This window comes from Anomaloglossus baeobatrachus, chromosome 4 (genome assembly GCF_048569485.1).
Source record: "Anomaloglossus baeobatrachus isolate aAnoBae1 chromosome 4, aAnoBae1.hap1, whole genome shotgun sequence".
In the NCBI taxonomy this organism is placed as follows: domain Eukaryota; kingdom Metazoa; phylum Chordata; class Amphibia; order Anura; family Aromobatidae; genus Anomaloglossus; species Anomaloglossus baeobatrachus.
In genome coordinates this window covers 381,223,528-381,251,124 of record NC_134356.1, presented here as the reverse complement: position 1 = coordinate 381,251,124, position 27,597 = coordinate 381,223,528, and the positions used below count along the sequence as shown (strand labels likewise).

Genomic DNA, 27,597 nt, shown 5'->3' with positions numbered 1-27,597 from the left:
CTTAAAGGGAATCTGTCATGTAGAATATGCACCCCATGGGTGTTACATCGCCCTGTTGGTGTTTGCATACTTGCCATGATATCAAGCCCCTGTGGGCGAGATACTATGGATTCACATGAGCGACATCCCCCGTCTGCTCCTTCCCCCGCGCGTGTTTGCACTTACCATTCCTGCAGCCTTTTCTGGGTGTTCACTTGCCGGCTTCAGACTCTTCTAACAACAAGTACCCGGAAAAGGCTGCGAGAATGGTAAGTGCGCACGCGCGCGATTCTGAAGGAGCAACGGGGGACTTCGCTCATGTGAATCCATGGTATCATGCCCACAGGGGCGTGATACCATGGAAAGTATGCAAACGACCACAGGGCGATGCGACGCTCATGTGGCGATGAGCTCTGCTATTTACATAGGAAATACGTATAGAAGTAATAAACTGATTTTTATTACTTTCATATTACACAATTTTAAAACACAGGGATGGGTAGGGAGTTGTAATTAGGGCACACATGCGTCTGCTGATAGGTCAGAACGCATATTCTACATGACAGGTTCCCTTTAAGTCCACCACTGTGAGATCAATGGGCCAGAGGTGACGCGTGCGCAGATGAGATATTGAGCCAAAACCACCATCTGTGCGTGCTCCGACTACGGGCGCCATTGTTTGAAGCCCATCATCAGGATGGCCCCTGCCTCACCACAGCTCACAGCTCAGAGCGCTGCACACCGCCCGCACGCAGCACAGAGCAGTGCACCACCTGCCCACAGCACAGAGCAGCGCACCACCCACCCGCAGCACAGAGCAGTGCAGCGCCTGCCTACAGCATAGAGCAGCGCACCACCCGCAGCACAGAGTTGGTCACAGCCCACAGCATTGCCCCTGCCTCCTGCGACCCCTGTCCACCACCCCCCGGTAAGCTACATTCAAATTACAAAACGCACCCCTTATTTTCCTCCCAAATTTTTGGGAGGCAAAGTGCGTCTTATCCGAAAAATACAGTAATTTCACCACTTCCAACAGAGAAGACATGCACAACTGTCTGAATGTAAGGAGGAATCAGAGATATATGTCTGTAAATGGTGCTATGTGTCCCAGGTGTAAGACGGTGAAAGAAGTGAAACGTGGAGGTTAATAATGAAGCTTACTTGTATGCCAATACTCCTGGGAATTTGTCATTAAGCCTGAAACTGAATGGGATGAAGCAAAGGCTTTCCCTAGATAAGTGAACTTCTGCAAACTAGAGCTAATCACACATTTTACAGTTACATCCATCTGCTATAGGTATGAAGAGAGGACCAGGATGTCAGATGACAAATATATAGCTAAATAATACAAATTAATATTCGAAAGGGCCAGTCTACCCTGCAAAGGTACCAGCTGTCAATGCTGAGTTAGATATGAAAGACGCTAGGTGTTCTAAATAATATTGGTGAAACAGAACTGGATGAAACTTAGTAATTTACCAGCGATTCTTACTGGTAATATCTTAAAAAGATAGATATTTTGGCAGACTAGACATTTTTAACCGTGCTATGGATCCCAAAAGTGAGATGTGCAGTGATTTCCACTTATTCAAAAGTGTTTGGGGAAATTAGGATTGAGAAGTTTGCTTGAAATACCATTAAATATGCAGATATAATATAAACTCCTAAGAATCTCAGGGATTTCTCTTCTCAGGTATATTAGAAGGAAATTTTAAGAACATGTAAAGTATTGAAGGGAATATTAATTAGGAAAGCCATGGTTTTAGCAGTGTTTATTTTTCTTAAAATGTTTTTTTAATGTCTGAGTTTTTATTTCTTGTACATAGTGTAGATTCAAATATATGTTAGTCATTTGCAAGGTAACAAAAAAAGAGGTATTTAGATAAATTGATGAGCCTCAGGCTTGGTACACACCTACTGATATAGTCTGTCTGTTCAATAATTCTTCATCTAATTATTGTTCTCATACAATGCCAACTAGCTGATAAATGATCAGTATTTTACCTTTAAACCATCTACATTTCCCAGTTTATCCAAGAATTTTTAATTAAAGGAATAAAAAGGTATGAACTCAGTGGTTAGCTATCATGATGTGACTGTAGGGATAGCAAGGGACAGGGGGCACATATACTGTCCCTCATGCTTGGGGACCATAGGCTATCCATAACCGCTGATGGTGTCGATGATGGAATTCCATGCATAGCGAATCTTCTGACCAGGAAAGGAAGGGGCAGGAGCGTGATGCCAACACAGATTAAGACAGACAAGGAAAAAGCAAAACTTAGACACACTGCAAACTCACAGGAACAAACAGAAAGAAACTAATGAGAAAAGCAAGAGAGGTAAGGCAGCAACAAAAGGACAAGGATAAGCAGCATAACTGCTCACAGCAACAAAGTACTACAACCAGCAGTAAATCTGGATTACAACATCTCACCAGACCAGTATAGAGAATTTTAGCTGGCATTAAAGAAACTTTCCAGCCAGCATATATAGGAGGGGAGCGAATATGATTGGCTCCCCCATAGCAAGTGATCAAAGGAGACTAACAAGTAGCCCAGCAGAGAGAAACTTTTGCTAGCCTGCCTATGAACTACAAAAAAGTAATAACAAAGTCCATCATTCACATTGACTGTGCAATCACTGGCCTTCATGGTTATATTCTGTATGGAACATAACCACTGATACTAGTGTATGGGAGTAGCAAAATAACTGAAATATGGACCTAATTTGATAGCTTTAAGATCAGTAATGTTTGTGGTACTTACATTTTGCAAAAGATTTGACCTTCTATAGGAATCCAGTTTACATTTCTGGGCAAAGGCTCCAACATACAATGCTCAGTGCTCCCATACCCCAAACCACCTTCCCCAACAGTATACACTGCCAGCTGGGACATTTTCCTCTGGGACCATGCTCCCATACCCCAAACTACTTTCCCCAGCAACATACATTGTTAGGTGAGATTTTTTTCTCTTGGGCCATGCTCCCACAGCCCAAACTACCATCCCAGCAGCATACATAGGCAGGACTTCTTCCTGAACCATGCTCCCATACCCCAAACTACCTTCACCAGCAGCATTTATTGTCAGCTGGAACTTCAAACTTCTTCCTCCTGATCCATGCTCCCCTACCCCAAACTACCTTCCCCAGCAGCATACATTGTCAACCAGAACTTCTTCCTCCTGATCCATGCTCCCCTACCCCAAACTACCTTCCCCAGCAGCATACATTGTCAGCCAGAACTTCTTCCTCCTAGGCTATGCTCCGGTACTCCAAACTACCTTCCCCAGCAGCATACATTGTCAGCTAGAACTTCTTCCTCCTGATCCATGCTCCCATACGCCAAACTACCTTCCCCAGCAGCATACATTGTCAGCCAGAACTTCTTCCTCCTGGTCCATGCTCCCCTACCCCAAACTACCTTCCCAGCAGCATACATTGTCAGCCAGAACGTCTTCCTCCTAGGCTATGCTCCAGTACCCTAAACTACCTTCCCCAGCAGCATAAATTGTCAGCTGGAACTTCTTCCTCCTAGGCCATGCTCCCGTACCTTAAACTATCTTCCCCAGCAGCATACATTGTCAAATGGGACTTCTTCCTCCTGGACCATGCTCCCATACCCCAAACTACCTTCCCCAGGAGCATACCTTGTCAACCAGGAATTCTTCCTCCTGGACCATTCTCCCTTATCACAAACCACCTTCCCCAGTAATATACATTGTCAGATGGGACTTCTTCCTGTTGGAACACACTGATATTGAGTAGCGTGTTTAAGTGTTTTAAGTCTACCTTTTTCCTCAAACTGCTGATTTACACATGAGCAGGTTAAATATATTTTTCTGCATTTTGTTGTATAATGACATTATTGAAATAGTGAAAAACATAACATATTCCCTTTAAGAAAACACAAGAATTATAACATTCTTCTAACATAGACAGATATAAAAATACAGTGTAATGTTTCTCCTTACTAATCCTGCATAAAGTAAGTGAATTCCGGTAAATGAGAGATGACTGAGAAAAGATGAAAAATTAATCTGTAGCCCACCCTCCTATGGGAGTTTGCTGTGCCATTTTTGATTGAATTTCAGTCCCTGCCTCGTGAGACAAATTGGTTGCAGTTGTATTTTAATTGTCTTTGCAGCATCCGAGGATTACATTTTTGAAAATGTTCAATTTTACTCTGAGACAAGAGCATTACAGTTATGAAAAATACACTAGCCAGACAGTTTACTCAATGAAGATTTTTTTTTCTCAGTGTGTATAATGTTTTTGCCATAAGCATAGTGTATTTTCTTTTTTTCATGGTGATAAAAAAACATTCTATAAAACAATTAAAAACTATGATACATTATAAATCTGCATAAACAGCCATGGGTAACAGACATATTTACTTATTGCCTCTTAAGTGGAAAAACCTATTTATATTCCGCAGTAAAAAGTCACAGTTAGAATTTTCCTTTGAATTAGACAATAAAGACTAAAAGGAAGGGGGCTCCTTATATGTAGTTTACTTTCAAACATCTGTTTGTTAACAGTGTTTTATTACTGCAATAGTTTAGAATGGTATATTATGTTATCACTTATTTTGAAAGTACATAACAAAAGTATATTTCTTTTTACATTTTTAAAAGCAAATACAAGGAAAAAAAGTTTCGGGGCGGCACTCAGAAATGAATGGTATTCAGGTTTATGGAAGGCATCCATAATCCAAAAACGCGTTTCAGCAAAAGCCTTTCTCAAACAAAAGATTTTTTTCTTTGAGAAAGGTTTTGCCGAAACGTGTTCAGAATATTGTGACGCCTGTACATGGATTTGTACAATTAAAAGAATTTATATTCATAAAGAAGGAGTACTGGTCTTTTTTCGTTTTAAAAACAAATACAGACTTTTAAATTTAAAAAAATATATATTTGGCCTTTTACTTAAGAAATGTAGGAGCATAATAATAATAAAAAAATGGCTTCTACGTGAATAAAATGTTGATGAAAAATAAACATTTTCATTATCAATGTAATTGTATTCTTTAACCTATTAACGCTAAAAGACAAAAATAACATGTCATGAGCAGGTATCAGTTCACGCATCAGGACGTGCTATGTGCGTCATGGATTTAAACTGTCACTGTGTGAAAACACACAGTGACAGCTGCATGATGACAGCGGTCACTGACAGCTGACTGGCACGGGAAGAGATGCAGGAACCAATTTCAGTGGTCCCGTGCCCGTTATTTGGTCACTTTGAGCAATCTAACTGATCAATCACAGCATGTAATCAGTGGCCAGTGCACACATCACCTCTGGCTGATTGATCTTACAGATGCCACAATTGATAGCGATTGAAATAGGATAGAGAAATTCACTCACCAGTCCTAGTTCCACCTGTTCCACATGGAAATGATGTGTATGGAGCCACCCAGGTCAAGGCTTCAATAAAGTAAAATAGAAAAAAAATCCAGATTTCCAGAGTCCAAAATCCATGTTCATTCAATTAATAGAGATTGTGGCATTCAGAAGGTTATGAGAGGTAGGGGGCTCCCTCGCTCATCTCCATTGGTACCCCTGCGACAAAGTCATGGGGAGTAGATGCTTGTCATGGCACTTGGAGGTCAAATAGTGACCTCCTGGTGTTCCAGGTATGGTGGCCTGTTAGAACCAGCAGAATCTAACTGGCATTTTCTCTGTGTAACCTTACAGGTCTTATCTATTGAAATACATGTTTATTGCAATCCATGAGACTCATAAAAGGACTAAGTAAAAAAATGATAAAAAAAATTGCAAAATTTATTAAAAACAAAAGAACACTCCCCAACCAATAAAGATTACACCAATAAATAAAGATATGCAAAATAAACTTGTAAAGTTGACATCTTGACTTGAAAGAGTTTGTGATGTTGTAAAGATGCAATATTCTCAAAATCACTGACATTGATCAACCAACTTTTCTTGCTATGGCTGATAGGTTCACCCCTTTGGCTTTCATCTGAACAGCCTGCTGTTGGAGGGTTTCAGTCACTTTGAAACAGCAAACCATTTTTGTAAAGCCAGTGGAAACTAGACAGTAAAATAGGGGTTTGTCAGATAATTAAGGAATTAGCACCAGGTGCCAGATTAACACTAATAATTTGCAGGTATCTGAAAGTGTTCTCTAATTTTGATCAGTGTTCTTTTTCATTTATCTCATTTACATTTTTATTATGTGCTTTACAATAAATTCAATTTAGGAAATAAGATTAAAATACTGCTAGTTTACTCATGTTAGGATATAATCACATTGGACTGCTCAATGACCTTAACATTTAGGAAATTGTGTTTTATTCTCTAATTTTGATCTCCAGTCTAAGTGCTCAGCATAGAGCACAGAATAATTGTGAACTTAACTAAAATTTTCTGTACCCCAAAATGCCACCAATAAAAGCTACTACTCAACCCATAAAAAAATAAGTCTCCACTCATCTGTTATCTGTCTTCTACATCATCTATTCACAGACATACAGAGGTTTCCACATTATGAGTATCTCAAAAGCTCTGGAAAAGCACAATGGCATCTCGCCCACCAAAAGAAATCCAGCTAAATCTGTGCTCCTAAATCCAAATGCCCCTTTCACTTCTGAACCCGACAGTGTGCCTAATCAGCAGTTACCATCCACATGTTTGGCATTTCTGTAATGAGAAGAGCTCACTTATTTTATGGGTCCCCAACTCCAGTCCTCGAGGGCCGCCAGCAGTGCATGTTTTCAGGATTTCCTTAGTTTTGCACATGTGATAATTTAATCACCTGCACAGTTGATGATTCCAACACCCATGCAATGCTAAGGAAATCCTGAAAACATGCACTGTTGGCGGCCCTCGAGGACTGGAGTTGTGGAACCCTGCTCCAGACGGCTCAAGATGGGAACAATGTACAGGTGCTACAAAGGCAGATTTTCATTTTCACAACATTCACTGGTGCTTGTTTCTGGAAAACACTCATAGGGTCAAAACCATCAGCAGAATCATAGAAAAATTTCCAGAGGGGTTTGATTTACAAATTATGATTACTTAAGGGAGGTTTCTGCTGTTCTGGCAATTTGGGCTTCTGTATATCGAGTTCACAAACTATTCTAAGAAACTCTGCACTCCAAAAGTCAAATAGTGTTCATTCTCTCCTGAGTTTTGTAGCCAAATGGCACTGCACAGTCACATATGGGGTATTGTCACCTTCACAAGAAATTGTGTAACAATTATGTGGTCATTTATACCTATCTCCCCTTTTGAATATGTAAAATCTGGAGCTAAAAATACATTGTAGTAGCAAAAGTGTAATTATTTTTTCTTCACCACCTTATTATATAACATTTTGTGAAACATTTGTGGTGTCAATATGCTAATTGCACCACTAGATTTCATTACAAGGTTTAGTTCTCAAAATGAGGTCACTTATGGGGGGGTTCTGCTGTCCTGACTCCTCAGAAGCTCTGCCAGTGTGACATGGCACTTGCAAGTCATTCCAGCCAAATCTGCACTCCTTTCCTGAGCTTTGTACTTTGCCTGTAAAGTAGTTTCTGACTACATATGGGGTATTTCCATACTTAAAAGAAATTGCGTAACAAATTTGGTGGTCCTTTTGTCCTGTTACCCTTGTGAAAATTAAAATTTGGGCCTTCAGCATAATATTTCTTGAAAAAAACAAATTTCATTTTCACCCAATATAAATTTCTATGAAGCACCAATGGGTTGAAAATGCTCACCACATCCTTAGATAAATTCCTTTAGAGTGTGTTGTTTCCAAAATGGTGTCACATTTGGGGGTTTCTGCTGTTTTGGAAGCTTGATGGCACTCCATAAGTACTTGGAGTTCGCAATTAATTCCAGACAATTTTGCATTTCAAAAACATAGCACTGCTTCCATTCGAAGCCCTGTTGTGTACCCAAATAAGAGTTTATGACCACATATGGGGTATCCATGGGCTCAGGAGAAATTGCAGAACAAGCAATGTTATCTATTTTCTCTTGTTACCTTTGCGAAAATCAAAAATCTGGGGCTAAAACCACATTTTTGGGGAAACCAAACAAAATTTAAAATTTTCACAGTCCAATATTTTAAAATTCTGTGAATAATCTGTTGGTTCAAGATGCTCACTACACATCTAGATAAATGCCTCAAGCAGTGTAGTTTCCTAAATTGAATCACTGTGAAAAGATTCCACTGTTTCAGCACATCAGGTGCACTCCAACATAGAGTCCGCTACCTACCAGCCAATTTTGCACTCCAAAAGTCAAATAGTGCCCCTTCCTTTCCCTGGCATTACAATGTATGCTGCATGAGGTCTACTCAGCGATGCATATGCCATTATAGAGGGAAATAAGACACGGATGAGGACAATACCTCCCACAAAGACCAAAAAAGCCTAGAAGTTGAGAGAGCCAATGGAGAACTCGGCATGGAGCTGTGGAGGGGAGATAGGTGAGTGTGCTTTGTTTTTTTGTTTTTTTAAGCCCTTTCCTTGCCCTCTTCCACTGAGTAATGATTCTCCCATCTTTAATAATATTTCTCTTTGTTATGTTGTTTGCTTTAATTTGAAGTTTAAAACTTTCTATGATTTTCATTGATTTGTAGAAAATACTAAAGGGAGTGAAATTATATGCTACATTTAAAACCGCTACACCTCACGTATTTTGTATTCACAGTTTTTCTCATCAGAGCCATAGATTCTTATGGTCAACTAGCGTTCAACTATGCTTACAGTTAACCAATTTTATGCAAATTATATTTTTTTTTTTAGGTGGTAGGCTGTGCTATACTTATACTTTTAAATTGCGTAAAGATGGTCAACTGTAAGCATAATTGATCTGTTTGAATTTTTGGAATATCTTGTTTGTGGTTCTCAAACTTATTGCCTAAATGGATACCAATTATCATGTGAAAAGTCAACTACATGACAAAAATACAGAACAGAGAATGAACCCTGTTAGAGATGATAATAATGATATTTATTTATTTACTAGAAGGTGGCCCGATTCTACGCATCGGGTATTCTAGAATTTACTTATTGTGTAGTTCATGTATGATTTTTGTTATATATATATATATAGAGATGTTGTTGTGTGTAGTTACCAAGTGTTTGTGTAGGCGCTGTACATGTTCTGGGTGTTGTCTGGGTGTGACGGGGGGTGAGAGCGGTGTTGTATGTGTGTTGCGTGTGTTGCATTGTTTGTGGAGCGCTGTGTGTCTGTAGCGTTGTGTGTGTGTGTTGCGCGGTTTGTGTGTGTGTGGTGTGTTTTGGGGGGAGGTATGTTTTGTGCAATGTGTGTGTTGTGCGGTATGTGCGTATATTTGTGTGTGCCGCGGTGTTTGTGTGTTGCGTGTTGTGTGTGTGCAGCGTTGTCTGTGTGTTTGGGTGTCTGTGTAGGGCAGTTGTTTGTGGTTCCCAGTGTGTGTGTGTGTGTGTGGTGTGTTGTGCAGTGCGCGCGCGCGTGTGTGTGTGTGTGTGTGCATCAGCCTCTCTTCTCTCAGCCTACCTCTCCCAGCCTCCCTCCTCCCAGCCTCCCTCAGCATCAGCCTCCCTCTCCCAGCCTCCCCAAGCATCAGCCTCCACCAGCATCAGCCTCTCTCCTTCCAGCCTCCCCCAGCATCAGCCTCCGACAGCATCAGCCTCCCTCTCCCAGCCTTCCCCAGGATCAGCCTCTCTCCTCCCAGCCTCCGTCCTCCCAGCCTTCCCCAGCATCAGCTTTCCCCTCCCAGCCTCCCTCAGCATCAGCCTTCCCCAGCATCAGCCTCTCTCCTCCCAGCCTCAGCCTCTCTCCTTCCAGCCTCCCCCAGCATCAGCCTCTCTCCTTCCAGCTTCCCTCAGCATCAGCCTCCCCTTCCCAGCCTTCCCCAGGATCAGCCTCTCTCCTCCCAGCCTCCGTCCTCCCAGCCTTCCCCAGCATCAGCTTTCCCCTCCCAGCCTCCCTCAGCATCAGCCTTCCCCAGCATCAGCCTCTCTCCTCCCAGCCTCAGCCTCTCTCCTTCCAGCCTCCCCCAGCATCAGCCTCTCTCCTTCCAGCTTCCCTCAGCATCAGCCTCCCCTTCCCAGCCTTCCCCAGGATCAGCCTCTCTCCTCCCAGCCTCCTTCCTCCCAGCCTCCCCCTCCCAGCCTCCCTCAGCATCAGCCTTCCGCTCCCAGTCTCCCCCAGCATCAGCCTCCCCATGCATCAGCCTCCACCAGCATCAGCCTCTCTCCTTCCAGCCTCCCCCAGCATCAGCCTCCCCTTCCCAGCCTTCCCCAGGATCAGCCTCTCTCCTCCCAGCCTCCTTCCTCCCAGCCTCCCTCAGCATCAGCCTTCCGCTCCCAGTCTCCCCCAGCATCAGCCTCCCCAAGCATCAGCCTCTCTCCTTCCAGCCTCCCCCAGCATCAGCCTCTCTCCTTCCAGCCTCCCTCAGCATCAGCCTCCCATTCCCAGCCTTCCCCAGGATCAGCCTCTCTCCTCCCAGCCTCCTTCCTCCCAGCCTCCCTCAGCATCAGCCTTCCCCTCCCAGTCTCCCCCAGCATCAGCCTCTCTCCTCCCAGCCTCCTTCCTCCCAGCCTCCCTCAGCATCAGCCTTCCCCTCCCAGTCTCCCCCAGCATCAGCCTCCCCCTCCCAGTCTCCCCCAGCATCAGCCTCCCCAAGCATCAGCCTCCACCAGCATTAGCCTCTCTCCTTCCAGCCTCCCCCAGCATCAGCCTCCCCAAGCATCAGCCTCCACCAGCATCAGCCTCCCTCGTCCCAGCCTCCCCCAGCATCAGCCTCTCTCCTCCCAGCCTTCCCCATGATCAGCCTCTCTGCTCCCAGCCTCCTCCAGCACGCCGTGCTCCTCTGCCGACACTCACACACCCGATCGCATCCACTCACACACACCCGATCGCATCCACTCACACACACCCGATCGCATCCACTCACACACACCCGATCGCATCCACTCACACACACCCGATCGCATCCACTCACACACACCCGATCGCATCCACTCACACACACCCGATCGCATACACTCACACACACCCGATCGCATACACTCACACACACAGACACTGACGATATCGCACATACGCGCTTATACTCACAACATCCGGGGATATCACATGCTTCTGGCCATGTGATCCTCCCGCAGGTCCTGGAAGCTCACAACAGCACAGTATCGCCGCCGAGAAGCAAGCGATATCCCAGGATGTTGTGAGTATGTGGATGCGATGTGTGTGTGAGAGTGAGTGTGATCTGATTTGTGTGTGTGTATGTGTGTGTGCTGTTATGAGTCTGTATTTTCCGCTGCTGCAGGACCTTGATGTGTGGATGCGATGTGATGTGTGTGTTAGGTGTGTATGAGAGTGAGTGTGAGCCGGTGTACACTGGTAACTATGATACACATCGGGTAACTAAGGGACCTTAGTTACCCGATGTGTATAATGGTTACCAGCTTTTACGGCCTCCGTCAAGATCCCAGCATCGCAAGGTTATGTGTGGCGCTGCTGGGATCCTGACGGAGCTGGTGTAGAAGCAAGCGATATCCCAGGATGTTGTGAGTGTGTGGATGTGATGTGTGAGAGTGAGTGTGAGAGTGAGTGTGATCTGATGTGTGTGTGTACTCACCTGGCAGTCGCGGCTCCGTGTCAGTTGGGCCAGAGCGAGCGTGCATTGCGTGAGGGGGGCGGGGCCTGCAGAGAGCCGGGGCGAGAGGCCAATCCGTGTGGGGGGGCGGGGCCATGGCGAGCCCAGCGGCCAATCAGCTTTGTGTCACCGTAAGGACACAATTTCGGAGCATGACAGACAGACAGATAGACAGACAGATAGACAGACAGACAGACAGACAGAATAAGGCAATTATATATATAGATATAGCGCCATTAATTCCACAGCGCTTTATATATATTGGCAACTCTGTCTCCATTGGGGCTCACAATATAAATTCCCTATCAGTAGGTCTTTGCAGTGTGGGAGGAAACTGGAAAACTCGGAGGAAACCCACGCAAACACGGGGAGAACATAGAAACTCCTTGCAGATGTTGTCCTTGGTGGGATTTGAACTCAGGACCCCATCACTGCAAAACTGCAGTGCTAACCACTGAGCCACTATGCCGCCCATATAGGAATAAGTATTTGCAGGACCCCGAATTGGCATACATGATAATGTCGCAAAACTAAGTAATCACAAGAGGAGCCCAGTATGATGGCATCAAGTTCCAGTAGGATCCTGCAATTTTTTTAGCCAATTCTAAAACCTAATGATAAACACTAGACCAAACCTAGTGATGAAAAAAAAATGTATTTTAGCTTTCAAGCAGGCTACAATTGTAAATGGAGCTCTGGAGTAGTACAAACTGCATCCTGACTAGGTCATAGCATCCACAAAGCAACTCCATTCTTTATGCTAGATTTTAATTGTTTATGATCTGAAAAATGAGTATATGATGGCCATGTTTTTTAAATCCAGCGTTACTCTCATTTGACAGCATTTTTAACTTGTATGAAGTTCCTTGAGCCTACCCTCTATAGAAAGAATGTTTAGTCACAATTGAATTTCTGGTAACTGTTTAAGAATGGATTTAGTATAATGGATTGACAAGACATTCATTAGTAATCATCACAATGTAACAAGAAATCAGTTCCTGAGGCACTACAGTGCTGGGAGCAGAGCTCTCTGCAGCCTTTACTCTTTGGATCAAATAGTTTGAGTATGATTGACTTGTAAAAGCTATAATAAAAGAAATCCATTAACCAGGACGTAAAATAATTGTGAATGACTGTTAAGTTCTGTAAAATACCATATGTATAGGACAAGAGCTGTTTCTTTTCTTTCTCTTTATATGTTTAATCCCTAAAATCCATACTGTAACAATGAATCACTGTCGACTGTTTATCGGGATAATCATGGTTCATAGATTGTGACAAGTTGAAGAGAAAAGTGTTTCTCTTTAAATGCATTTTACACCTTGCTTTGTGATCAAATTTTCCTGAAAGCCTATTTCTTGTGAGTGTAGATGAAAGAGGTGAGCCTTCTAATCACAGCAAGCTGGCTGGGTAGTGATTGGGTTCAAGAGTTTGTGTTGCAGCCGATATAAATTCTCTCTGAAAAGACAATGCCTAATGTTTGCTTACTCCAAGGGTCAAGTGATATATTCTACACATAGAATGTTTGCATTATTTAAAAATCATACGACTGCCTATATCTGATTTCTTTTGGAGAACAAAGATGTACAACGGATTATTTGTATGTTTTATTTATATACTATATGTCTTCAATAAGGAGAGAGGGATGAGGTTATTTTATGGTACATAGTAATATTGTCATTAGGGAGGCAGAATAAAAAGAAAATAGGATCTATTGTGCCTCTCCATTACTTGGCAGCTAAACACATAAAAGTTTTCTTTACTTGCAGATGTTTTTCATGTGTTTAAAAGATTTGTCTAATGATATGTGCATAGAATGTCTTCAAGATGCATGCACCAATGTTAGCTAGGTGAAGCCGATTTAGGGAAAAAAAACCCTTTTTTTTTTTCTTTAAACGGCTTTGCTGGCCGTCTTGCAGTCTTTTTGTGTGTTTCTTTTCTGTAGCTCAAACTATAGGGAGCAGCTTCCTAATGGAAGCCTTTCGAAGAATCCTCATGCTACTTCTTTTAACGGTTTCATTGTTTACAAACTCTAAAATGGATAAAATCAAAAACAGATGACTGAGCCTTTGCACAGCAATTTCATTTGTACAATGCTGTACAATATGATCACTTTTTGCAGTGATTTCCATATCTTCAAGGCAGTAATAGCATAAAAATAAATTTTATTACCTGTTAAAACATCGCTGCTTTAGTGTGCGCTGCGGTTTTGTTGCTATTGTTTGACAGGTGATGCAGATTTGGTGCTGAAATTTATACACCAAATTCCTGCACCAAATCTGCATCTTCTGGTGGAAAAAGCATCTAAGGCTGCTTTCACACCTCCGGTTTTTGCTATGCGGCACAATCCGGCACTTTGCAGGAAAATCGCAACCGTTTTTTTTTGCTGCTGGTTGCGATTTTCCTGCATAGACTTTAATTAGTGCCGCATTGTGCCGCATGGCCTTGCGTTCCGTCCGGCTTTTGCCGCATGCGGCAGATTTAGCCGATGCGGCGGCCGGATGGAACGTTGCCTGGCACGTTTTTTCGTGCGGCAAAAAAAAACCGCATCGCGCCGCATTCGGCCGATGCGGCGCATTTTTCAATGCATGCCTATGGCGGCCGGATGCGGCGCGATGCGGCAATAACCGCATCCGGCCGTCGCATGCGGTTTTTGCCACTGCGCATGCTCAGTAGCATGCCGCAAGCGGCAAAAACCAGACTGGCCGCAAAGGAAAAACTTATGCAAAGGATGCGGTGTTTTCACCACATCCGTTGCATAGCTTGCACAGCCGGATTGAGCCGCAGAGCTCAAGCCGGATGTGTGAAAGTAGCCTAAATGTGATGCGGTTTTGATACGATATTGATGCCTTTTTTTGCCAGGCGATGCAGATTCGGTGCAAGAATTTGGTGTATACATTTCAGCACCAAATCTACAAAAAAAATGTACAAAAACCGTTTTGACACCATTTTGGTGTGGTTTTCTGCCAGGAGAGCAAATCTGCACTAGATTTCTGCACTAAATTTGTATCTCCTTGGAGAAAACTTGCACCAAAACAGGGTCAAGACTGTGTTTGTTTGTGCATGTTTTTTTTCCCCAGAATATGCAGATTTGGTGCTGAAATTAATACACCAAATTCCTGCACTAAATCTGCATTTCCTAACAAAAAAAGCATCAAAACACAATGTGGTTTGATGTGATTTTTTGCCAGGAGATTTACATTTGGTGCTTGTCATGTTAAAATACTATGGTCCCTTATACCCCACCATCAGAGCTAGCACAGAGATGAGTATAGCCATGACAACCTTATCTGGTCAGCGCATGGAGTGTAGTATATACAACCAGGGAGGTGGAAGCAACCAGAGGAAAAGTTGTGCAGACAAAGATATTCCCTTTGTTCTTTTAAGTAAAAAAAGCTATGAATTCAGATTTCAGGTGCTACGTTAATACTAGAAGAAAGAAAAGCATATTGTTGGAATCCCAGTGAAGTGCTGAACGCAGAGCCCCATCTTGCTTTGCTGAGTGATCACTCGTATTCCAACAAATGGGTATTGGTCAACAAAATCAGGCTAGATGTGCTGTGTTTGGTATATATGCGAAGGAAAAATCGAGATATAAAATATGACACTAATATCTCTCACCTGTGTGGCCCAGAGGCAAAATAAACGAAAAACTAGAATTTTCGAATATTCTGAAGCCCTCGGCACAGCCCACAAGACATCTCAAATGAGGTCACAGATGGGAGGGTGAGCTGAGGTCATAAAAGTCAGCAACCCATTTTTGGCCTTGATCAGTACTAGAGGACATACCTAAGCTTTGGTGCTGCCCGTTTGTGTCCGTTTTATACTGGAGATCCTCCCTCCAAAAATTTGAAGTCACATCTATTGCACGAGTTTAGTATGTATCATGTTTACCCCTTTTATTTTTATGTAATTGTCTATACTGTATTTGTGTTGTTTTCCTTTGTAACATCTTGTATATTTTATAAACAGTGCCTATTTTCAGAATAAATATATAGAATTTAATAGCCATTTTCTTCTTGCTCTATATACAATCCCGAAACCCGAAGAGCCTTATGCTAACTGGAACGGGTGTCTGGACTACCTGTAAAAATTTTGGGGGTGGCAGCGAAATTATTTTTGCACAGCATCATTGGGGTGCTACCAGTAAGAGTACCAGGGTACATATATTTATTCCATTGGGGGGAATCGGTGATATATACATCATCCATGCTGGGAGACCTTCAATATTTGGCATTTGTAGTTCAGCAGCCTCATTTACTTATTGTCCGGCATCACCGAAAGTGACTTGATGACAAGAGGGCGCTAAAGAGCAGTCTGATCATAACAAAACTGGTGAACAGCAGGTGGATCTTGCGAGACCTCCACCCGGCTGTTCATGACAGTGCTGAAATTTATACTCCAAATTTCTGCACCAAATATGCATCTTCTGGCAAAAACCCACATCAATATCGCATAATAACCACATCGCTTTTATTTGTGTGTTTTTGCTAGAAAATTCAGATTTGGTGCAGGAATTTGATGTATAAAATTCTGCACCAAATCAGCATCTTCTGCCAAAATATTGCATAAAAACTGTATATTGTTTTGATGGGTTTATTTTTTTTTTTGCCAGGATGCCAGGAGATACAGTGTTGGTTCAGGAATTTGGTGTATAAATTTCAACACTATATCTGCATCTCTTGGCAAAAAATTGCAGTTTTCTGCCAGGAGCTGCAGGTCTCATTGAACTGCATGAGTTCACCTGAGGTAAGGTCATTGAGTTCAATGAGGTCACCTGAGGTCAGTTTACCTGTGGTCACAGGTGGTGTACTGTGGAAACGTCCAGCTGTGAACGGAGATAAACTGAGGCGGCTACCATCCAGGATACCTCCACCCTAAAACCTATCCCACGACATTTTAAGTCTAAACACGGCTGTAATAGCAGTGGGTTGCGGGCTTTCGGAATTGATAAGGTGATCCTGGATAACAGAGGAGGTGACTTTAAGAAGCGGTTGGCTCAACTAGAAACCCGTTGGATCTCTAAGATTGGTTCTGTCCGTCCATATGGTCTTAATGACGTCTTGAGTTTTGTCCCATTCCTATAATTTTATTGTTATATGTGTTTTTAGTTTATGCCCATTGGTATATTTTAATTTGCATTTTTATGAATAAATTTGTTTCTAATTCTTCTGTTTCTGTTTGTTTCTGTTTTTAGCTCCATCCCTGTTGATATCTTCACGAGCGGATTTTTAACCACCATTATATGTATTTTTGCACTTTTGTCTTGTATTTTTAATGTAATAACTTTGGCACACTTTTATCTCTTTTTATGTGTGTATGTATGTATATGTGCACGTATATATATATAGATGAGTACTTCTACTCAAATTTTTCTACCCAAAAAATAAAAATTTTTTCATATTTTTTTTTTTTTTTTTTATAAAGATTTTGGTTTGTTTTGTTTCACATGCTTTTCCATTTCCAATGTGTATATATGTTTATATCTTCTTCTATTTCTTTTTGCATTATCCCTGCTTTGGTTTCGAACACTCTTTTTTGCACAAAATGTATCAGGCATTGGTATTGCTGACTTTTGTTGTGCGCCACTGCATATGGGCTTTTCAGATTCTTTTAACATATGTTTGGTCATCTTTGCACTTTACACCTTTTATTATGTGTTTTTGTATCTATTATACATGCACCATGCACTTTTTTTGCTATTTTGTAATACAGCAATTTTTTTTGTATTATGCACTTTGGACTTGTATTTTATAAATATAATTTTCACATGGTTATTATATTTTTATGTGAAGAATCCTTGCAGGGACATCTAAGTGCATACTCTTGTATGCATCTTTGTACTAAGATATACACGTGCGTTGAGATATCTATACACTTGGTTCACATTTTTTATTATTATAAAATTATTAAACAATTGGAATAATTTTCTTACACTTTTTGGGTTTGAACCCTACGTGCACCTCTGTACATTTTCTGTTTGTGTGAATGTTCTTTAAATGGTGTGCCACTGACACGTTTTGCTTTGTTCTCAATGGCAATATCTTTGCATCTCCCTGTGTGTGTTGAGCGCTCAGTTTTCCGCCCACTTTCTGTGCTGTGGGGCGACGTGTCTCCTTACCTCACCATGCTCCTCCCATGCTATGATGTGTCTGACATGGGCGGATCATGATGATGTCAGACGCCAGACCCCATGTGCACGATTGTGGAGCTGTGATTGAGCGCCGCTGTTACACATCACGCTGGTGAGTGGGGCTATATATACCTGGGTATTGACTGGCATCAGCACCCCTTGGAAGAAGCTTTTCTGCGAAACACGTGTCGGGGTACCTTTATCCTCAGGTTAATATCTTCCTGGTCTGTGTCTTTGTGGGCTTGCCACTCAGTACTAAGGTCGGTTTTTATGGCTGACTTTGTTCCCTTGTAGGGGCAATTTACTGTGGTATTGCAGTCATGCTGCCTTCCTGTGAGTTATAGTACTGGGAATATGGCTTTTTAGTTTGGGCCCTGTAACACCCTTCTGGTGTGTGTTTTTGTGGATTCACCACAGTGTTTGGGTCGGTCTTTTGGCTGACTCTGTTTCCTTGTAAAGGTATAGTACTGTAGTAATGCAGCCATTCCGCCCTTTTCTCTGATTATAACACTGGGAATATGGCCTCCTAGTCCAGCCCTGTGGAAAAAATGTTATATTTTGACACTTGTGTCAGTTTCTGCCTTTCCTTCATATGTATGGTCGAGATCCTGCTTCTCCCCGGTTTGGGACTGTAGGCATTTGGAAACATTGTTGTGGTTATACCACCTGATCCATTCAGGATTTGCTTTTTATTTTTATGTTTTCATCTTGTAAGATTATATCCTGGTAATATCACAGACACATGTATTCTTTGTTTCCTCTGTTATATGCCACTTTTTGTAGTAATAGGATTGTGGCTCCCATACATTCAGTCTTGAATGAAGAAAAAAAGCTTTGTTTAGCTTGAAATTTAATATAGTTCCACCTTATTGGTGTTCTTTGGGACACTCTTCATTTACTTAAAGACTATTGGCTCTTCAAAGAAACTTGGACAGCACCCTTTTTGGTGCACTTTCTTCCCGATACATGACCATTATGCACTTATGCTATTTATTGCTTGTATATTTTGGTTTACCTGAGGTTAATTGTATGTGTCCTCATCATTGTCTGTTTTATGTGTTTGTCTTTTAACAAATTTTTCAATAAAGATTATATACTTTTATATTGGCTGGTTCACTCACATCTTTATAGGTTCTTACTGCTTAAATGAGTGTAGCTATCTTTACTTTTTGGTCATTCAATTGGTTCTTACTTCTTTTAACGGTTTCATTGTTTACAAACTCTAAAATGGATAAAATCAAAAACAGATGACTGAGCCTTTGCACAGCAATTTCATTTGTACAATGCTGTACAATATGATCACTTTTTGCAGTGATTTCCATATCTTCAAGGCAGTAATAGCATAAAAATAAATTTTATTACCTGTTAAAACATCGCTGCTTTAGTGTGCGCTGCGGTTTTGTTGCTATTGTTTGACAGGTGATGCAGATTTGGTGCTGAAATTTATACACCAAATTCCTGCACCAAATCTGCATCTTCTGGTGGAAAAAGCATCTAAGGCTGCTTTCACACCTCCGGTTTTTGCTATGCGGCACAATCCGGCACTTTGCAGGAAAATCGCAACCGTTTTTTTTTGCTGCTGGTTGCGATTTTCCTGCATAGACTTTAATTAGTGCCGCATTGTGCCGCATGGCCTTGCGTTCCGTCCGGCTTTTGCCGCATGCGGCAGATTTAGCCGATGCGGCGGCCGGATGGAACGTTGCCTGGCACGTTTTTTCGTGCGGCAAAAAAAACCGCATCGCGCCGCATTCGGCCGATGCGGCGCATTTTTCAATGCATGCCTATGGCGGCCGGATGCGGCGCGATGCAGCAATAACCGCATCCGGCCGTCGCATGCGGTTTTTGCCACTGCGCATGCTCAGTAGCATGCCGCAAGCGGCAAAAACCAGACTGGCCGCAAAGGAAAAACTTATGCAAAGGATGCGGTGTTTTCACCACATCCGTTGCATAGCTTGCACAGCCGGATTGAGCCGCAGAGCTCAAGCCGGATGTGTGAAAGTAGCCTAAATGTGATGCGGTTTTGATACGATATTGATGCCTTTTTTTGCCAGGCGATGCAGATTCGGTGCAAGAATTTGGTGTATACATTTCAGCACCAAATCTACAAAAAAAATGTACAAAAACCGTTTTGACACCATTTTGGTGTGGTTTTCTGCCAGGAGAGCAAATCTGCACTAGATTTCTGCACTAAATTTGTATCTCCTTGGAGAAAACTTGCACCAAAACAGGGTCAAGACTGTGTTTGTTTGTGCATGTTTTTTTTCCCCAGAATATGCAGATTTGGTGCTGAAATTAATACACCAAATTCCTGCACTAAATCTGCATTTCCTAACAAAAAAAGCATCAAAACACAATGTGGTTTGATGTGATTTTTTGCCAGGAGATTTACATTTGGTGCTTGTCATGTTAAAATACTATGGTCCCTTATACCCCACCATCAGAGCTAGCACAGAGATGAGTATAGCCATGACAACCTTATCTGGTCAGCGCATGGAGTGTAGTATATACAACCAGGGAGGTGGAAGCAACCAGAGGAAAAGTTGTGCAGACAAAGATATTCCCTTTGTTCTTTTAAGTAAAAAAAGCTATGAATTCAGATTTCAGGTGCTACGTTAATACTAGAAGAAAGAAAAGCATATTGTTGGAATCCCAGTGAAGTGCTGAACGCAGAGCCCCATCTTGCTTTGCTGAGTGATCACTCGTATTCCAACAAATGGGTATTGGTCAACAAAATCAGGCTAGATGTGCTGTGTTTGGTATATATGCGAAGGAAAAATCGAGATATAAAATATGACACTAATATCTCTCACCTGTGTGGCCCAGAGGCAAAATAAACGAAAAACTAGAATTTTCGAATATTCTGAAGCCCTCGGCACAGCCCACAAGACATCTCAAATGAGGTCACAGATGGGAGGGTGAGCTGAGGTCATAAAAGTCAGCAACCCATTTTTGGCCTTGATCAGTACTAGAGGACATACCTAAGCTTTGGTGCTGCCCGTTTGTGTCCGTTTTATACTGGAGATCCTCCCTCCAAAAATTTGAAGTCACATCTATTGCACGAGTTTAGTATGTATCATGTTTACCCCTTTTATTTTTATGTAATTGTCTATACTGTATTTGTGTTGTTTTCCTTTGTAACATCTTGTATATTTTATAAACAGTGCCTATTTTCAGAATAAATATATAGAATTTAATAGCCATTTTCTTCTTGCTCTATATACAATCCCGAAACCCGAAGAGCCTTATGCTAACTGGAACGGGTGTCTGGACTACCTGTAAAAATTTTGGGGGTGGCAGCGAAATTATTTTTGCACAGCATCATTGGGGTGCTACCAGTAAGAGTACCAGGGTACATATATTTATTCCATTGGGGGGAATCGGTGATATATACATCATCCATGCTGGGAGACCTTCAATATTTGGCATTTGTAGTTCAGCAGCCTCATTTACTTATTGTCCGGCATCACCGAAAGTGACTTGATGACAAGAGGGCGCTAAAGAGCAGTCTGATCATAACAAAACTGGTGAACAGCAGGTGGATCTTGCGAGACCTCCACCCGGCTGTTCATGACAGTGCTGAAATTTATACTCCAAATTTCTGCACCAAATATGCATCTTCTGGCAAAAACCCACATCAATATCGCATAATAACCACATCGCTTTTATTTGTGTGTTTTTGCTAGAAAATTCAGATTTGGTGCAGGAATTTGATGTATAAAATTCTGCACCAAATCAGCATCTTCTGCCAAAATATTGCATAAAAACTGTATATTGTTTTGATGGGTTTATTTTTTTTTTTGCCAGGATGCCAGGAGATACAGTGTTGGTTCAGGAATTTGGTGTATAAATTTCAACACTATATCTGCATCTCTTGGCAAAAAATTGCAGTTTTCTGCCAGGAGCTGCAGGTCTCATTGAACTGCATGAGTTCACCTGAGGTAAGGTCATTGAGTTCAATGAGGTCACCTGAGGTCAGTTTACCTGTGGTCACAGGTGGTGTACTGTGGAAACGTCCAGCTGTGAACGGAGATAAACTGAGGGATGTCACCGCTCACAGCTGTGACTATCAGTGTCTGCATGAATCCACAGTGGGCAGTCATGTTCTCTAATGTGCCCGCATGCTGCGACTTTAGTATTGAACATCATGAGACCTTGTTTGGATTACTAATCTAGGGCTTAGTGGCAGTTGTGAGCTGTCATTAACCCCTTATATTACCCCAACTGCCACTACACCAGAGCAGTTGAGAAGAGCTGGATAAAGTGCTGGTGATGTCATATCTAATGGATGCCACAATTCTTTTCAGCTGCAGGCTGCAATTTGTAGGCTGGGGGGCAATAACCATGAGCCTCCCCAGCCTAAGAATATTAATCCCCAGCTGTCGGCTTTATCATGGATGGATATCAAAATTGGAGGGACCACATGTCATTTTGATAAAAATATTTATTTAAATAATTAAGAAAAAGCCACATAGGGTCCCTTTTATTTTAAAACATAGCCAAGATAAGCACATGGCTGGTGGCTGCAGCCCGTAGCTATTTGATTTATTTTCACTGAGTATCACATTAAAGGAGACCCTATACCAATTTATTTTTTTATTTATTTTTACATTATATTGATACATACAGCGTGTTTGATTCCAACCAATCACAGACACGGTCACAAAGGGTTGGGGCGCAACCAATCACACGCTGGGACAGACAGTGGATGGGGGAAGTAGTGAATATGTGTGAGTTAATGAGCGGACCCGAAAGTAGTGTTACAGTCACATGGGAGATTCAGTAAGTTTAATGCTCCTGCTTTATTGCTTATTTTCTTTCTTTATCCTTTATTTTTATTTTTTTAATTATCCGGGTGGCCAAATCTGATCAGTTACACGGACTTCCCAGAGAACTCCGTATTTCGGGTCCATGCATGGACACTAGGTATCTGGTATAGACCCCGAAGTTTACAGGTTCTCCCATCACTACCCATCTAACCTATTACTATGGCCATACAGGTTATAGATTGGGGGGAAAAAAGTCACATCTGTATGCCTCATTTTAGAAGCCTTGTGGATAAATCATCTTTTATCACTATATATAAATGAGCTCTTCAAGGCTGTGGAGCAAATGCAGCCTGGAAGATAACTCCGCTTCCAGAGATTATTTTAAATAAAAGAAGTGTTAGCAGTGTGAGACAAGTAACTCACACAAACAGGAGAAGATACTAGATGAAGATGCCAGAGGATGAATATAAGACAGTGGGCAGAGGGCTTAAATTAAAAACCCACCACAGTAGTGAAATTTAAAAAAAAATTCTGGAGTGGTGCGTTAAAGAGAATATTAACTGTCAAGGTGTCTTCAAAACAAGGGGACCACCAGCATGAAATTAGATGTTCGATTAAATAAAAGGCCATACAAAATTGCTTATTAAACAATTACTTGTTTTTGCTAGACAGCTGTTTCTCCTGCAGACCTGATTGTAATGGTCATATGATCTGGCCTTAATGTATGTTCATACATTTTTTTTGTGTGGCTTTTGGAATCTCTTTGTAATACATAAGTGTATGAAGCTGTGTTTGATAAAGATTTTGCAAATGCATCTGCTTCAGAAACATGTAAAAAAAAAAACTATAAGAACATACCCTTATCTTACATATATTTTTAGGGCGGCTTTGCACACTATGACATCGCAGGTGCGATGTCGGTGGGGTCAAATTGAAAGTGACGCACATCCGGCATCGCATGCGATATCGTAGTGTGTAAAGCCTTGATGATACGATTAACGAACGCAAAATCGTTGTAATCGTATCATCGTTGCAGCGTTAGCGTAATTCATAATTACGCTGACGCGACGGTCCGATGTTGTTCCTCGTTCCTGCGGCAGCACACATCGCTGTGTGTGAAGCCGCAGGAGCGAGGAACATCTCCTACCGGCGTCACTGCGGCTTCCGTAGGATATGCGGAAGGAAGGAGCTGGGCAGGATGTTTACATCCTGCTCATCTCCGCCCCTCCGCTCCTATTGGCCGCCTGCCGTGTGACGTCGCTGTGACGCCGCACGACCCGCCCCCTTAGGAAGGAGGCGGGTCGCCGGCCAGAGCGATGGTCGCAGGGCAGGTGAGTGCGTGTGAAGCTGGCATAGCGATAGTTTTCGCTACACCAGCTATCACACGATATCGTACCTGCAACGGGGGCGGGCACTATCGCGTGCAACATCGCAGCATCGGCCTGCGATGTCGCAACGTGCAAAGCCCGCCTTAGATTTCCCAATCAATCTGTGCCAGTTTGGTTGCCAGCAGTGCCTTGAAAAAGTATTCATACATGACTTTTCCAATTTTTTTACGTTACACCCACAAACTTAAACTTAAATCTATTTTACTGGGATTTTTTTGTATTTCTGAGCTTTAAAGGAAATGATACATAGTTTTCTAAATATTTTAAAAATATAAATCTGAAAATTTGTATTCAGCCCCTGCAGTCTGATATCCTTAAATAAAATCCTGAGTGACTAATTGCCTCCAGAAGTTACTAATTACCTAATTAGTAAAGTAAACAGTCCACCTGTATGTAGTTTTATCCTTAGTTTAACTACAGCTGTTCTGCTAAGGCCTCAGAAGCTTGTTTTAGATCATGAGGATTAAACCGTATCATAAAATCAAGGAACACACCAGACAGGTCAGGGATAAAGTTGTGGAGAAGAGAAAAGCAGGGTTAGTTTTTTTTTTTTTGAAAAAAATAGCCCAAATTCTGAACATCTCATGGAGCACTCCTCAATCTATCATCTGAAAATTCAAGGCGTATGGCACAACTCCAAAACTACCAAGATATGGGTGTCCACCAAAACTGACACCCCAAGCACGTTAAACATTAATTAGAGAAGCAAGCAAGAAGCCCATCATCACTCTAAAGGAGCTGCAGAGATTTACAGCTCAGGTGATAGAATATGTCCACAGGTCTAAATGTGGAACACAATCTACTGTGAGAATGCTTTTCTTCAGCATGGACAGGGAAGCTGGTCAGAGATGAAGGGAAGATGGATGGAGCTAAATACAGGTCATTCCTGGAGGAAAATCTGCTAGAGGCTGCATGAGACTTGGGTGTAGGTTCACCTTCCAGAAGGACAACGACCTTAATCATACTGACAGAGCTTCAGTGGAATGGTTTAGATCAAAAGCATTCATGTTTGAAAGGCCCAGTCAAAGTCCAGACCTAAATCCCATTGAGAAACTGTAAAAAGACTTGAAAATTGCTGTTCACAGACTCTCTCCATTAATCTCACTAGCGCTATTTTTACAAAGAAGAATAGGCAAAAATGTCATGTGCAAAGCTGGTGTGGCAGTGGGACGTCTATTTCCTTTACACAGCACACATACTTGCTACTTTGTGTTGATATATCACATAACATCCCAATAAAATAATAAAATAAATTTACGTTTCTAAGTGTTATGTGGAGAAATGTGGAAATGTTAATGGAATATTAATACATTTTTTTAAGCCATTGTGTCTACAATCTACCATGGATCTACTTTCTTGTCTTCTTCTTTTTTTGTAGAATTTAACTTCCGGATTACAGTCTTTGCACCCAAACAAACTTACTTTCTGAAGATGTAACATTTCCAGCACTTATGTTTTATTTGTATTATTATATTATATAACTTAATATATATATATATATATATGATTGCATAATATCGTTAGATACATTTTTGATGCTTTTAGGTTTACTGTGTATTATACTATATGTATATACTTTGGTATGAAGGCTTTTCCATACTAAATATATGTAATATCTTTTTAGTCAGAGAATAATGAAAGTGAATCAGTAAGTCGTCGCATCAAGCCTGTGTTTAAGGAGGATGATCCTGTCTTTCGTCGGCAAACATCGTACCTGCAATCTGCTGTTCATATTCCTACGGATATTTACGAGGGCTGTAAGTTACTATTATCTTTATAAATATTTGCTTGGCTAATAATTGCACATCTAAATGTTTCAATATATGTTACAAAGTGATATTTTTTTCTGTTTATAAATGTTTAGGATATCTTCATTCTCAAAGATAGGATATTGTATATATTTAAAACAGTGTATGCATATGGTCAGTGCTGCATTTACACTTGCTGCTCAAGTAGCCACCAAGCCTGGCTATGCTTATATTTTGCTTATTCGAACATCAATTTACTTATATATAAGTCTATCAAGTTTCCATCTGGATTGTGATCTATTCATCTTTTAGGTATATTCATGAAGAGTGAAAACTATAAATGCCTACATGCACAACTAAAAAGTGAAGGCAACTCATGGTTTTGGGCTGCGCTAACTGAAATGAAGATCCTTGATCCAATAATATAAAGGAGCAGTTTTTATTCATCTGTGGATTTTTCACGCCAGACTGGCATCTTTATCAAGAGTAAAAACCAACCTTGGAACTTTACACTTGAGAAAGATGGGCTTTCACTGGAGTTGTGCCCACACAACTTGCTTAGATGAGCAGATAACCTGGATCTATTATGTCTTTTTATAAAGGTATCACTCACTCAGCTAGACTGACAGGTCTTTCCCTATACACACAAAGGGAAAGACCTGTAAGTCTACCTGAGCATGTGAGGAAGAGTCACCAGTGACCTTCTCCTTTGACTAGACGCCTCTTCCCCAGCAGTGCTTTCAGCTATGTTTTTCTGTGAAATCTTGCAGCAATCAAGGGTAAAGCACTCTGAGCTGGCATCGATCCTTGAATATGTTGGCTGAATTGATTAGCCGACATGTGCTTCTAACAGCCGCTGGTGGATTGGAGATCTGCTCGTGGCTGTTGACCAGTTGAATCCCACTATCAGTCACTGACAGCAGGATTTGACACATGCCAGTAAAAACCACATCAGTCCCCGCTACCATCGGCACTCTCTTGTCATGTGATTGTGGGACGCCAATGGGTTCTCATGACAGTGAGGTGTCAGCTGATAACTCCTGTGTCTGTCATTACACTTTAATAGTTCAACAAGAAAGAACAAATTGGATGTAACAGTAATTTTAAAGGATTTTAAGGTTTAAAATAGTAATACCCAAAAGGCTTGCACTCCATAAAAATATCAAAATAATCATTACTTATTCTCTGCAGTTCCATTGCTGCCGCTCTACTCTCATCTGGTGGTCTTTGCTGACATGACTGCACTATTAAGGTCAAGTCTACACCACGTCATTTCCAAAGCTAGTTATTGGGCACAGCGTTCTTGTACCATCTTTCTAGGCATCAATGCTGGTCCCAGTTTCTGGTTGCAGCAGTCATGTTACTATTGTCGTCACTGCTTCTTCATTATCAATAAAGAACACCGGTTAGCAGCAGAGAAGCAATGCTGAAGGGGCACAGGATAAGTAATGATAGTTACATATCCTTTCCCCTTTTTAAATATAGATTCAATAATTTTATTGGGCTTAAATTGGTCATGTAACTATTATTGTTTATGTAACTATATCTATTTTATCATGTTACATGACTATCAATAACATCACTCATCTGAACCAATGTTTTTTTGATTTTGTCTTATTAGTCACATAGGCACTAACATGATCTTATAGGAATTATACGTATATACTTTTACATTTTTCATAAACACTCCACAAAACATTTAGTCACCTCCACAATACTAATGAGTAAAATTGGTTGTCCCATATTTTAATGGAGTCTCACTTTTAGGGATCATACATCTAACAACTGACATAGGTTGTTAGTGGGAAAACCTTTACGATGCACTTCACATTATACAGTAGTCTAACAGTAGAGGTGTAGGTGTTTTTATTACTTGTATAACCAAAGCATTTTAGCGTCTTATTTTGAGTATATGAACTTGTCAAGTTGTTTTTGGAAAAAGGATTGGTCAACTAGCCGTGTCAACGTTTTCT

General features: G+C 41.5%; 1 protein-coding gene across 4 annotated transcripts in view; it reads left to right on the top strand.

Annotated features, from left to right (window-relative positions):
- Positions 1–27,597, top strand: part of CACNA2D1 (calcium voltage-gated channel auxiliary subunit alpha2delta 1) — a 1,186,557-nt gene that overhangs the window by 604,072 nt on the left and 554,888 nt on the right. For all 4 annotated transcript variants that reach the window (XM_075345217.1, XM_075345220.1, XM_075345219.1 and 1 more), the window contains exon 6: positions 25,501–25,633. In XM_075345217.1, coding sequence (XP_075201332.1) covers positions 25,501–25,633 — 133 coding nt within the window. The remainder of the gene's footprint in view (positions 1–25,500; positions 25,634–27,597) is intronic.